The 12,984-nt window shown below is 44.3% G+C and overlaps 2 protein-coding genes across 3 annotated transcripts; both read left to right on the plus strand.

The window, feature by feature from the left end:
- The first annotated feature begins 1,573 nt into the window (after positions 1–1,573).
- On the plus strand, positions 1,574–4,562 carry Osi15 (DUF1676 domain-containing protein Osi15). 2 transcript variants are annotated; one of them, XM_076439314.1, is made up of 2 exons: positions 1,574–1,991; positions 4,161–4,562. In XM_076439314.1, exons 1-2 carry the CDS (start codon positions 1,631–1,633, stop codon positions 4,490–4,492), a joined length of 693 nt encoding a protein of 230 aa, XP_076295429.1. In that variant the 5' UTR covers positions 1,574–1,630; the 3' UTR covers positions 4,493–4,562. The 2 variants fall into 2 exon arrangements, 1 of the variants encoding a protein (XP_076295429.1); XR_013010553.1 differs by lacking the exon at positions 1,574–1,991 and adding an exon at positions 3,472–3,973 and having other exon boundaries at positions 4,161–4,299.
- A 6,533-nt stretch (positions 4,563–11,095) lies between these two features.
- Positions 11,096–12,782, plus strand: Osi16 (DUF1676 domain-containing protein Osi16). Its single transcript, XM_076439311.1, has 2 exons — positions 11,096–11,772; positions 11,933–12,782. Exons 1-2 carry the CDS (start codon positions 11,283–11,285, stop codon positions 12,310–12,312), a joined length of 870 nt encoding a protein of 289 aa, XP_076295426.1. The 5' UTR covers positions 11,096–11,282; the 3' UTR covers positions 12,313–12,782.
- The last annotated feature ends 202 nt before the right edge of the window (positions 12,783–12,984 follow it).

Raw genomic sequence — 12,984 nt, forward strand, 5'->3', positions numbered from 1 at the left:
GATTAGGTATATCGTATTTCCTGAGGAAACCTATCGGAATTCCTTAACTCTCGACAGAATCTCGTAATTATAATGAAAAAAATCAATAGTAAGTCTATCACAAAGTGTATTGCTCCAGCTCTCATTTGATTTCTGAAAAATTAAGTAAATACCGACATTGGGAACTCACATCCTAATGATTTTGGGGGTGTCATATGTTGTCACGGGTATTCGAAAGCGCGATTTCTAAATTGAAGAAATTATTTATGCTCGGTCCGGCCGGCGGACCAGGTGCATAGAAAACACTCGGTACGTGATTAGTTTGAGCTGCGGTGGAATATCAGGCATCATCACCGGCTGGCTCATATGCGATTCTGATCGGATGCGGCCGGGTACCCACGTTTCGTTCGCACTCCCACCGACGCGACTTTAACGTACTCTCTTTCTTGCGTTCCCCTTACCTCGCGGCGAAGGCATTCTCGTTCCATTTCGCTCGACGACGACGCCGAAACATTCGGGACATACGCCGCTGGCTTTTGCATGCCATTCCGTGTCACACGGACGGACACGGAAATCTAATTTTCACCAGAAACTTATTACCAAGCCGCCTGGGCCGCCTTTGCATATGACAAGGGGATACACGCCATTGTGGATGACCGCGGACACCGTTTCGAACATTTTCCTCGGTCTTTGTGGAAACTCATTGTGCACGACAATGTCGACGACGTCGAACTTCACCCGTTTCTTCCTCTTCCTCAGAAATGGAGACCATTGTGCCGCGGCAGCTTTGTTCCTTCGACGTTTGGCGCTTTCTAGGTTGACCTAGTGATGAGCTTGATGAGCGATTGCCATCACTGTATATGTATATTGATTCATGCGATTTTTGATTCTCTGTATATATTTTGGTTCATAAGTAGACTGCGGATTTTATGCATTTATGACAAAAATAGGTATATATATATATATATATACGTACAATTTAAAGCAGCGAACATATGAGATAATTAGAAGAAGAACAAATTTTTTACGTGGCTCCTGTTTCTTGCAATTGATGTAAAAAATTTTTATTTTGCATAAAAATCCGCAGTCTATTCATAAGACTTCTAAGTTTTTGATTCGTACCCAATAGTGTAGTTCTAAAAAATTGTTTAGAGACATATAAAAAATGAATCTGTCATGGAATCAGATTAAAATCGAAGATGATTCAATTTTCAGTAGCGTCACAAAAAAAAATCGCAATAATTTCTCGATCGAGGAGGCAGTCTCGTCGGGCAGATTGTTTTCTATTTCGAAACCCGAGTCCCCTAAAGGGAAATTGTCCGCAGAGTTCTCACGTTGCAGCCATTAGAGACCCAATTAGATGAGGGAGCGGTCACGATCGCTCGAAAGTGATCCCGGGTAAAAGGAAAATTAGTTTCTATCGGCAGACGCTACGTCACGAGACCGCGAGCATGTGTGAACGTGTATGCGCCCGGAGAAGACGATCGAATTAATATTCCTGACACCGCAGTCCTTGCACGTCGCTTGCCAAATGGTTCAAACTGGGCCCCACCATTGTCCACGGTCCCACGTATAAAAGAAAAATTGCCCCTGGGGGCAAACAGTCAAATTCGTAGCTTCGGCCTCGCGGTACACCGAATCGATCGCCACGATGAACGGGAAATTGCTGATTGTATTATCCCTGGTTGCAATCGTTGCTGCAGACGATGGATCATCCATGGAACAGATGGAGACCAAGCTGACCAGGGCCATGGACGATTTAAATCGGATGGATAATATCAAGATCTATGGTGACATGGTTACTCTTGACAAGGTGGACCTTGGTATGGATCCTGAATTGGCTAGGAGCAGCGAGGACGCTTTAGTGAGCAGAATTGAGAGGTTCCTGAGGACTAGAAAGATCCAGGTACGATTTCCTGATGATGGATCCTCTGCTGACTTGTTTGGACGAGCTTTGGGGCAGAAGGAAGTTGGAATGGAACTTAAGGGACTCACCAAAGGCGCTTCTGAAGGTAAAATTAATTACAATGATAGCAAAATTAAAATTAAGTTGGCTGTATTTCATTCAAGATTGTTCTACAATCGAGTTTTTCATTTAAGAATGTATTGATTGTTGCTGTAAATGTTGAGACCGTAAATCATCGAGTTGGTTGAACCCTTTTTTAAAATTAAGTTAGTCGAAGTAGCAGTTAATTATGATTGTATAAGCTTGCGTAAGTAACATTAGTGTGGTTTCGTTCAATTTTCTAGTTATATGTTGGAGATTCTGTCGTTAGAGGGCACCACTGTCAAAGGATGTATTTATGATCGCACAATAATTCTCAAGAGTGCTTCAAATTATTTAAAGTGGAATTTACAGATTAATGTTTGAAATATTATTTACTATCAAGTCCAGTTTTTACATGACAATATTTCAATATAATGATAGAATTTTAAGAACTTGGGCTATATTAGTTCTCTTATATGTTCTTAAATTCTTAGCATCACAAATTTGTCCTGTACATTTCACTAAACAAATTCTTACTGTTATATCGGAACTACTATAAAGAATTAACTTAGTATTGGGTTGGCAACAAGTTCGCGACCTCCACATTTTATCAAACAAAGTCATTTATATATATTTTTTGAAGCACGAGTATTTTATATCAAATTAGACGCAAAATTCAGAGCTTCCCAATAATATACAGTTTAAAAGGAATGGTCACTGAATGAGGTTATAATGATACAATAAAAGAATTACTAAACAAACGGCCGCGAATTTAGTTGCTAACCTAATTGATCTATTTGAAATCTATTCCAAGATTCCAGATATCTAAATAAATTTTCTTCGTAATTATCGAATCTACAATCTTCAAAAAAATGAACGACCATGACAGGAAGCCGAAAATAAGGGGATAAAAATCTTTCTCTATTAATTTTTGCACAATTGTGAAACCACTGATTCCCCATTATTAATCGTTTCGGTGTTCTACCACCCCATGCAAACTAAAGACTTTCTCCATTACAATACTACAATCTTCTCAACCCTAACAATATCATTCACTTTGCAACCCCTTTCCAATTATACCATAAATAGTTTTAAAAAAATTGTTACATTTAGAATGAACCCAAAAATCATTAAACAGTACAAAATCCCCCTTTCTAAAGAATACTACAACTTCGTACATTCTGGTCTTCCTCACTCGAAAAGACTTCGGAAACTGAAAATAATTCTCATGAGTCCGCGGCATAGTCTCAGACCGCAGATTTCCCAGAAATCCCAAGGACCTCTAAGTCTCTGGATCGTCTAGCGATCCGCTCGGGCTGTGAGTGGATCGCGTCAGGATCTCGAACTTATAGTACCTCGCCTTTCTATCGTCCCTCCAATACGCTATAAGTAAGCCACGGAGCTATCATCCGATTGGCTGAAAAGTGGCACTTCCGGTGCGTCGTCTTCCGATTGGATTCGCCGTTGAACTGGCACTGTCTGCCCCGACTCCTCTTTCTCTGGCCTCTTTTCTCGTCTAGATTACCTCCGGGGATTTTTTCCGCGCGTTCCCTCCGCGGCGGATTATCGGCGATTCTCTGCGGGGGAGGAGGTGAAGAAAGAAGAAAGCCACGAAGACGCGTCCCACTTCCTCTGCATCTGCGAAAATGCCTAAGATCCTCGAGTAGGGGAGAACAGAGGCGGAGAGGGATATCGGGACAAAGTGGGCCGTCGACGGGATTCCGGGTTTCTGGGACGGCCGACGAGAGAACACGCCGAACAAGGACCTTGAACGAGAGTGCCACATGTCGAAGAAAGTAGACTCGCCGACAACCGGCTATTAGAGCCTCCTAGAAACTCCTTCCAGCCACCGAAGCCAATCGCCGTGACGAATTTCACTTAATCCATTGAACCCCACCGATCGACCGTAGCACGACTGTGTATGGACATTAGACACCCCTGGCAAACAGTATTTCAAAACGATTCGAGCACCCACTGTTGTAATTATTCGTGTCTTTCGCGGGGAAGGTCGGTTCGTTTACGACAAAGACAAAAACGGTCGTAAAATTAATAGTGCATGTATCTAGATATGAAAGTGTCTTTCATTCTGAATATCTCTATTAAAGAACCCTCTAAATTGCAGTTCATTAAATCTTCATTGAATGCTGAATTCTTTGCAGCTATTCTCACCGAAAGATTTTCTTTTCTGTTACAGGCCGCACCAAGCTGAAAAGAATCGTCCTGCCCCTTCTACTTCTCCTGAAACTCAAGGCCATCATCGTCCTGCCCATCGTAATCGCTGTCATAGGACTCATCGGTCTCAAAGGACTCGGTGCTGGACTGATGTCCTTGCTCCTGTCTGGTGCTGTAGCCTTGAAGGCCCTACTCACACCACCTCCACCTGCCAGAGTGACTTATGGCATCGTCAAACCGGAAGTACACCATGAACATTGGCACAGGTCGCAGGAAGAGGTCAACCAACCCTACAGAGGATGGGCACCGGAGTACAACCCTGAACAGTACCCTTACCAGGACTTGCCTCTGTAGATGATTTATCATTCTTCATCCCCTCATCCTTTCATTTTATTTATTGTTTCCTCTGCGTTGAATAAAGACGTCACAGTATTTTTGTAGATGTTGTTCGTTCATTTTGAGATCGCCTTGAGTCTCATTGTCTACTTCCTGGTAAAAACAAAGCCCAAAAGCCACTCTTTCTCTCAAAAATACTTTTCCTAAAAAAATATATTCCTCCACCTAAGGCTGCTGTTTTTAAACATCTGTACCTCATCATCAGCATTCAATTTTTTTAATTCTCCTAATCCCTGATCCATCCTCCAGTCCCCTAAATCCTTGGAGTCCCTTCGCAGCCCTATCACGCGCGCCGCTCGTGGCCAAAAATCATTTAGAATTGGAAATCTATAATGACGCGGATAAGCAGGTTAACCAGGTGGCGGTGGTAGAGAAGGCTAACGACCCAAATAGAAGGCGAACGCGGGCGGGAGTGAATGCAGCTGCAGGTGGGGATCCGAGGCACGTCTGGGGAACAGGTGGGAGAGTAAAGGTATAGTAGGAAGTGGAAGGTAATCGGGGTCACTGTGACGGGAAAGGTGGGAAAGCTGACCGTGACTCCGATTGGCCGGTCCTGTTTCCCCCTCGGTGGATCATCAGGATCACGGTCAGTGGGTCATTGCCTCCACGTGGACTCCCACCTCGCCGACTCTCTCGGCGATCACTGACTCCACTCGTGGCGAGGAGGGAGAGCGATCGTAACGGGATCGGTTGTGACCATACTCAGCGAATAGGAGAGGGATCTCGGGTATATACGAGGCCATCGAGAGGACAGCACCGTCAAGAGTCGCAGACCTCCGTACGGAGAACGTCGGCTTGGATGTCCGAACGTCTAAATGATGACGTTCTGCGTCCGGTTTCTCCTCTAGGATCAAACTTTGTCAACGCCAAGGCTTTCTAGAATATCCTCCTAACACCCAGGCTTGGTCCTTGGGCCCTTTAGAACCTTCCTCTGTCACCCTTCTATTTTTTATTTAACCTTCTTATCATTTAGGTCCATGAAGGCTGAGCCTGTGAGGTATATAGGATTTTTGAGTTCCTAGACTAAGGATTGTCGAACAAATCTTATTTTTCTTATTGGTGGCATAATTTTATTAATTTAACAATTTTATGTTGATTCGTACACGTAGACTGTTTACTAACAATAAGCTGGGAAGCTTGCAGTAGATACAATGTTCATATCCCTTTACAAAAATCGCTTGTTTACGATTATTGCACTACACAAGTGAATGAACCCTGTGATGCAATTCTCACGATGTTCCCACGATGTTCCTACAATCATTACATTCTTCTCAGAAGCCTTCTTCAGCTTCTATCTTTCCGGCTTGTTCGATTCAGTTTATGAACGTTCCTAGACGGTTCGAATACTGTTTAAAATGTTTGTAGCTACATTGTTCCTAGAATTGCATTGGAGTGAAATCAAAGAGCCCAAATGGTTGATGAGAAGTATTATGAAGGAGCATAAACGCGTCGTAGAACGTACATAGATAACCCTTTGTTCTTAGAATTAAATTGTAATGAATTCAAGATGTTCTGATGGTTCATGAAGTGTATGATGAAGGAGCATGGGTGCAAATAGCTGATGAAAATTACAAAGGAGTATGAGCGCGTGAGGCGGTGTTCAGGTGCATAACGGATGCCCGTTCTCGAATTAACGAGGTCTAGGCAGCTCGGCCAGTCGCCACCCTGGATTTTTCTCGTTTCACCGGACCCAGAGCTCGATAAAACGCGGATGCATTTGCACAGAACGATGCGTCGCAGAAATATTAGACGCGTGGTGCACCGACGCGATGCCAGGTGCACAAGACCATGAACGCTCTCGAGGAATTGGTGCGGATGCACATTTCTTCTCAGGCCTGCTTTCGGAGACATTAATGATCCATCCCTCGATCGACCTGCATTTCACGAAATTTAGTCGAGTCCCACGGTAATGTGTACGGTGTTGCGTTTTTCTAATGAGTGTTTGCTGCGCTTTTAATTAGATGCAGTCACTACTGCTACAAATTTCGAGGTCTGATAATCTTCAAATGCGCGATGAGACGTGGATTTCTGGAGGATAATGCTGCTTGGAAAAGAACACGATTTCTTGCGAATTTCTGTACTATAGACTTTCTTTGAATTGCGATGATGAAATTAGAAATTGGATTTGTTGAAAATTGAGTAAATGTTTGTATTGTTTCGGAGTGTTTCTTTCAAAATTATTGAAATTATAAAAATCGCAGCAAATTTTGAAGCAATTTAAGCAATTAAGAAATAAAAAATTTTAAATAGTAGTTTTATTATTGAATGAAAATTATGTTTACCATAGATCTGCAGAACTCAGTGTTTACAGATCACGCAGAATCCCTTTAGCGCACGCAGTAGATCCATACTGGCTGGTCAATACAAGTGATTATTCCCGGGGCACGGTTCCCGGAATCGTGTTCCATTCACCATCGAAACGATCGATTTCCTCCGTGGATCGCGTGGATGTACGTTCGGAGAAGCCTCGTAAATCGCCGGGTAAGCGTAACTTTCTCGTGGCAGCGTCGATTTTCGAGGCGAAAATGGTGCCGGAGACAGATCATCCGGTTTAATGGCTCACCCCGGCGCAATTACGTTCACCGTTTCGAATGTGTAATACGCGGGCAGTATCTCGATCGGTGGATCCGCCAACGATCGAGAGCAAAAATCGACGCAAAAAATGAGCAGCCACGGCTAGGAACGCGCGGGTTGGCCTGATTGCGGCGCAGACAGGGATAGTCGCGTAAAATCGGAGGTCGCGGCTGAATGGATCGAATTGGATCGTTACAAGCTTTTATGCTTGTTTTTCTGGTTTACATGTCAGTTTCTACGAAGTCGAAAGCACGCTGCACACAACCCGTTCGGAAATAAACACAACATACTGCACAGAATGTTTTAAATAATCGTTTGGGGGGTGGATTAACCCTTGGGTGCTTCAGATCTCGAAAATTTGCTTGTACATTTTATTTTGAAATATTTATTAATTCTATTAAGTTTTTAGCATATTAAGAAATCGCGAATTTCTATGATAGATGACTTGACTATTTTAGGAGAATGAAAATCATTTAGAAAATTTACTGCGTTTGTTCATAATTTCCTATGAATGGGGTATTTTAGTGAAAATAAGGGAGAAACCTTACACACCAACGTAAAATTAATTTTATTCCTTCTTTCATGGTTCTGGTCGTTTTACAGGCAGTGAAAACGGATTGTAATTATAATGAGCATCAAATTTGATAAAACCTGGTGGAAATCGCGCTTCACGATATTCTGTTATATCATCCCCGTCGATAATCGTCTCGTGAAACGTACCGTGGCCGACTTAAGGACCACTTACGCGATTGCAAATCGGCCATGAAGCAGATTTGCTCAGAAACGCTTTAATTTTCGCTTTCGAAGCCTCGGAAAGTGGAATAGTGAACGACCAATCATCGACAGCTTTTCACCATTACCTGTTGATCATTCGATGATCGATCGACGCTGATCGATTTACAGTAGTATTTTAGGCTGTACTCGTACCGAATAGAACATGAGGGACAGTAACAGTATGCAAGGAACAGTTATGACGATGGATACACCCATTCACGTTTCACTCGCGGCACGATTCGCGATCGATGAGATCGAGGGAGATTGGAAAGGCTCTGGAAATCTAATCAAACCGAATTCTTAGTCCGTAAACAGTACATTGGAATTAATTCGTTAATCGTCAGAAAATATAGATCGTCTGTTTTATAAATCAGAAATGTGAGAAGGCTCGTAGATGTTCAAGAATTGGAAGAATGAATATATTGAGGGAGGCTATATATAAAATTGATTTCACATCTCGACGATCATTAAGAAAAATCCTTCTTTCACCGGACAGAAACGTGAAATGAATACTTGTTCTCACCTGAAACCCCCATTTAATTTTCTTGAGAAAATCCCAGGGGTTGAAAAATTGAAAGGGCAGGAGTTTTAGGAATTAGACGAACGTGTCCCGATCGAAAATGATCGGTACCTCTCCCAGAGTGTTTATAATGTCTATAGTTGTGGAGATTCGAGCGACTGGCCGACTCTGGGCCGGATCGTTTCGAAACAGGAGCAGGAGATCGTACGATTATTAACGAAAGGAAGGCGTTGCGGTAAAAGGAAGTAACAAGTCGCGAAATAGCTGGCTCGAGAAGAAGGCTAATCCGTTCCTTTCCGACACACCTGCTGGCCGAGCATGCGAGCGCATCGTCTTCTCTGTCCGTACGAAATACCATCGCCTCCTCTGCGGTGTTAACCGGCCGCTCACAACCGAGCATTTACCGACGAATTCTGCGCATTTCCCCAGAGCGAACTTCAGCGGAATTAAATGTAATTTGAACGGAATGCGTAGCCTGGAATTCCTCTGTGGAACATGTCAGATACAAACAGAGAAAAATGCCCCCCCCCCCCCAAAAAAAAGAACCGGGAGAAGATGACTTTGTTTGGCGGCTGCGTTCATCGTGCGCACAATGGAACCGATCGTTATTGGACTGAGACCGCATATTTAATCCGTGAACCATGCAGCTAGCGTATATTACATTCACAGCTCTGCTGCCCAATTGAATTCATTTTGAACGCTACTTTTTCGATTTTTGCTGCTTCACATGAATATTTACGAACACGTGTAAGATGTTGTCTGATCTTCAAAGCCTATAATGCTGTGGTAATTAAACGGCTATTTCTTTATCGATTTGTGAGATGTGTGTGCACTTTTATGTAGATAAATGTATGTAGATAAAATAAAATCTGCATGACATTGAAAAACTGTACGACTTTTATTTTATTCGCTCGATACAACCTCATTTACCATTCTGGTTTCCGTAAAGTCATTCATGACGATGCAAATGAGCATAAAGTTTCACTTGTTAGTAATAACTACAGTGGGTTGCGTTCAGAGTGTTAAAGATTCATTCAATTCCTACATCCAGGATTAAGGGATGATTCAGTGGAATAACCGAATCAATGTAGCTATACTAAAACGGATGAACTAGGGAATAAAATGATAACATTGTACCAAAGTTAAAGATGACCCAATTTCTTGCTCCTGCGTTTGACGGATGTTTTAAGGTTATATATTGGGGGTGATCTGAGAGAAAGAAGGCTCATGCTAGCGGAAACGAATGCGCGAGCGGATGGGCAATTTCCAAGGCCTGATCCTGGCATTAGGCTCGCGTCGAGGCGTCCGTGAAAATTGGCCGAGCGCACTTTCTCGCCGTCAGATCCGTCTGAAGCGCCGTCGTTCGAGCGTGGCGCGCGAAAATCCGATCTCCCGCGAGCTAACTGGACTAATTTAAAGTAGGCCTCCGTTTCGTTTCGCTCAGCCGAGGGAAATAATGCGTTCTCCCGTCTCCGCCTGGATCCTTCAAGACTTTTCCGCGGCTGAGGAACGATTCCGGGATCCGATCACGCCGGATTTGACCGCGGCCGCTTCTTTGTCTGACCCCCGAGGCCGCTTCGGTTTCGTCGTCGAGATTGAAAGTGGTTCCCGGCGGGTTCACGACGTCGTTCATCGCTGCCGATCCGGGATTTATGAGAATTACCACGACACTACACCTCTGTTCACCCCCAATTATCTTTGTGACCGATCCTTGAACTTGTATCTCGTGAATTAATGATAAAAATTAGTGAATGAAATGTAAAGCAGTAAAAAGGCCAGAAAAGTTAAAAAATTTAAATTAAAATTTCTGATAGCAGAAGTATATTTAATTCCTGTATATTTTAAATTGTAATTATTAATGATAAAATAATTGCACGGTGGTAATCAATGTATATTGTATCCAATAACGTCGAATGGAATCATAAAAATGATGACACACTTTTCACGGGGAATAGGAAATGTTTAATGACGATAGAACGGGGTATAAATTAGTTTATGAGTAGGATCGGGAAGTCATGCAGGATCTTTCTGGTCAAATCGAGCATTCTTGATCGAATGATTCCTCTCCTTCTTCTTAAACTGCGTCATGAAATTAATAGAACGATTGAATCTCGTGATGCGAGTCAGCACGTGGACTTATTGCTGTTCAATAGTGAAAAAAATCTAGAAGAAAAACTTGTCAAAATAGTTGGCAATGGACATGTCTTACCTTCAACATTAAAAACTTTCATCACAATCCTTTCAGAAAACCAGAATGACAAATAAAATTTTGTCAAAAATACGTGCCGTATCGATTGGTTTGTGGAGCAAACGGACCCAGAAGAAGGAAAGTTCTGTGGTGCGTGGTCGCGTGGCGAATTTGCTGGGCCGGTGGTCTCGGCTGGGTCCGAAGGCTTCGCTCTCATTAGATCGTCGTCTGTGGTTCCCTTTTTTTCCAGGCTCGCAAATTCGACAAAGATTCGAGTTCTCCGCTCTATTTGACGCTCCCTCTCGCCTGGTAGCACACGGCAAAAGGCGGCGTGGCGGCGTGGCCAAGGCGAGAGGGCCCCTCGCCTCCTCTTCCGACGTCCGCAAAGAGGAGAGCAAGCACGTTTGCGCGGTGCTCTCGACTACGGAGAATGTATGGAACGGACCGAAAGGCAAAAAGGAAAAAGGACTACCCGGTGGCTCGCTCTATATATACTGCAACTATCCGAGGGTATGTCCAGTGCACGGTACGCGCCTCGTCGGTCAGCTTCGAGCGAGGAAGAAAGTCCTTAGGCCTCACGTAGTCTGTCGTACGCGACTCAGTAGCCTCCGGACGTCCATCAGGATCACGACATCCGGATACACTTCGAAACCATCTCGAACTTCATCAACGCAAACTCAATCGTCCTCGCTATGAAGGGATTCAAGCATCAAGCGTACCCTATACTCCTACTGGCGCTAATCAGCTGCGCCCTAGCAGAGATAGAGAGACGCACCAGCAAGCAGATGGTCGAGGAATCACCCCAGATCCTGGTATCAACTCTCAGCAAAGACTGTAGCAAGTCCTACAGTGCTACCTGCCTCAAGCTAGACGTGGTGTCATTCCTAGACAGGCTATCCGAACAGGAGGATATCAACATCCTGCCCGGCGTGTCCGTGATCAAGGAGAATGGCTCTGCTGATCTTCCAGCTTCAGAAATTGTGGCTAACTTGGCTAGAGACTTCCCCAATGACGTTGAGAAGAGGCTGGATGCGTACCTCGTGCATAAGGTTGGAAGCTACCTGAACAGCCACTCTATTTCCATCAAGCTGTTCGACCCTAAAACCTTCGAGGCTGCCAGGAGCTTTAATGAGGAGACTCTGGCGCAGTTGGGACTTGGTGGAGCGCAAAATGTTGGGACCGGTGAGTTTAATGTCTAGGTTGTAAGAAAGAATTGCAAATCTGTTCACTAGACCAAGTACAAGTGTATTAACGTAATAGTTGGTAGTTAAGCTAAACAAACCTTCTCACATCTCCTTAAGTTATAAAACCTCGACTCAACCATGTTCCTTTCAATGTCCAGGTCGCAAGAAGGACAAGGGTGGCTACGGCGGTCTCATGGCAGGTCTGATGATGATGAAAGGTACCCTGGGCGCGGTAGGGTTTGGCGCCCTAGCCCTGCTGGCTGGTAAAGCGTTAATGACGGGTCTGATGGCTCTGATGCTATCAGCCATCGTTGGTCTGAAGTCTCTGGCAGGTGGCGGCGAGAAGAAGACCACCTACGAGATCGTGAGCAAGCCAGTGTACACTAGCTCGCACACTCACAGCTCCGAGGAACACCATGGCCACGGTTATGGTCACTCTGGATACGGTAGATCATTGGACGCCGTTCAGGAGACCATCGAGCAGGCGGTGAAGAAGTACGGGAACGCGCGGGATCGTCGTTCGATCCGATTGAATTAATCGTTCATCCGTCATCGATCATCATCGAGGAGCCGTCAGGGAACAGCTGACGGCAAGCGAGAGATCCAGCAGCACGTCTCTACCTCACCGAGATACACTCCTCACGAATCATTTTTGATCTGACTACCAATCACAACCTTTTCCCTCTTCCTCTCTTCCTATCTCCCTTGCCCTCTCCTCTCCAACTACCATGTTCTCCACTATCTTCAGATCCTCCCGCACACCATTCGTCTCGCTTTCTTCTCGCTCGCTAGCTCGTTCTATCCGTTAGCTCCCCTGCGCCACGCCTGGTCTCATTTCATCGCCCTGCGTTTTATCACCGTTACAGTTATCCATAGGTTCGTAGGTATTTATTGCGAGCGGCACCCGGCTCAACCCGGTCGCCGTTCCGTCTTCGAATCATGTACATGATTCCCTTGTTATTTATATTTAATGCATTGTAAAGTTTTAATAAAAATCGTTTCTAAAAACCGCCGCCTTCCTCTTGCCTCTCGATGATACTTCTCTGTCCAGAATGTCGATGATTGTTGAAAGATAAGCTGAGTTTGTTGGACGAAGGTTTGGCTGAGTTTGATGAGGATCATCGCAAAATTTGACGATCTAGGTGAGGAGGATTTGGAATTTAGAAAGGAAGAAGCGTCGGTGCGATGACTGCGCTTTGCTTCGGTTTAT

Source organism: Lasioglossum baleicum, chromosome 15 (genome assembly GCF_051020765.1).
Source record: "Lasioglossum baleicum chromosome 15, iyLasBale1, whole genome shotgun sequence".
Lineage (NCBI taxonomy): Eukaryota > Metazoa > Arthropoda > Insecta > Hymenoptera > Halictidae > Lasioglossum > Lasioglossum baleicum.

Bases quoted from the DNA above. Each gene is read 5' to 3' on its own strand.
- Osi16 (XM_076439311.1), top strand. From the start codon at position 11,283: ATGAAGGGATTCAAGCATCAAGCGTACCCTATACTCCTACTGGCGCTA. The intron at 11,773-11,932 runs GTGAGTTTAATG...TTCAATGTCCAG, and splicing joins AGCGCAAAATGTTGGGACCG to GTCGCAAGAAGGACAAGGGT.
- Osi15 (XM_076439314.1), top strand. From the start codon at position 1,631: ATGAACGGGAAATTGCTGATTGTATTATCCCTGGTTGCAATCGTTGCT. The intron at 1,992-4,160 runs GTAAAATTAATT...TTTCTGTTACAG, and splicing joins CACCAAAGGCGCTTCTGAAG to GCCGCACCAAGCTGAAAAGA.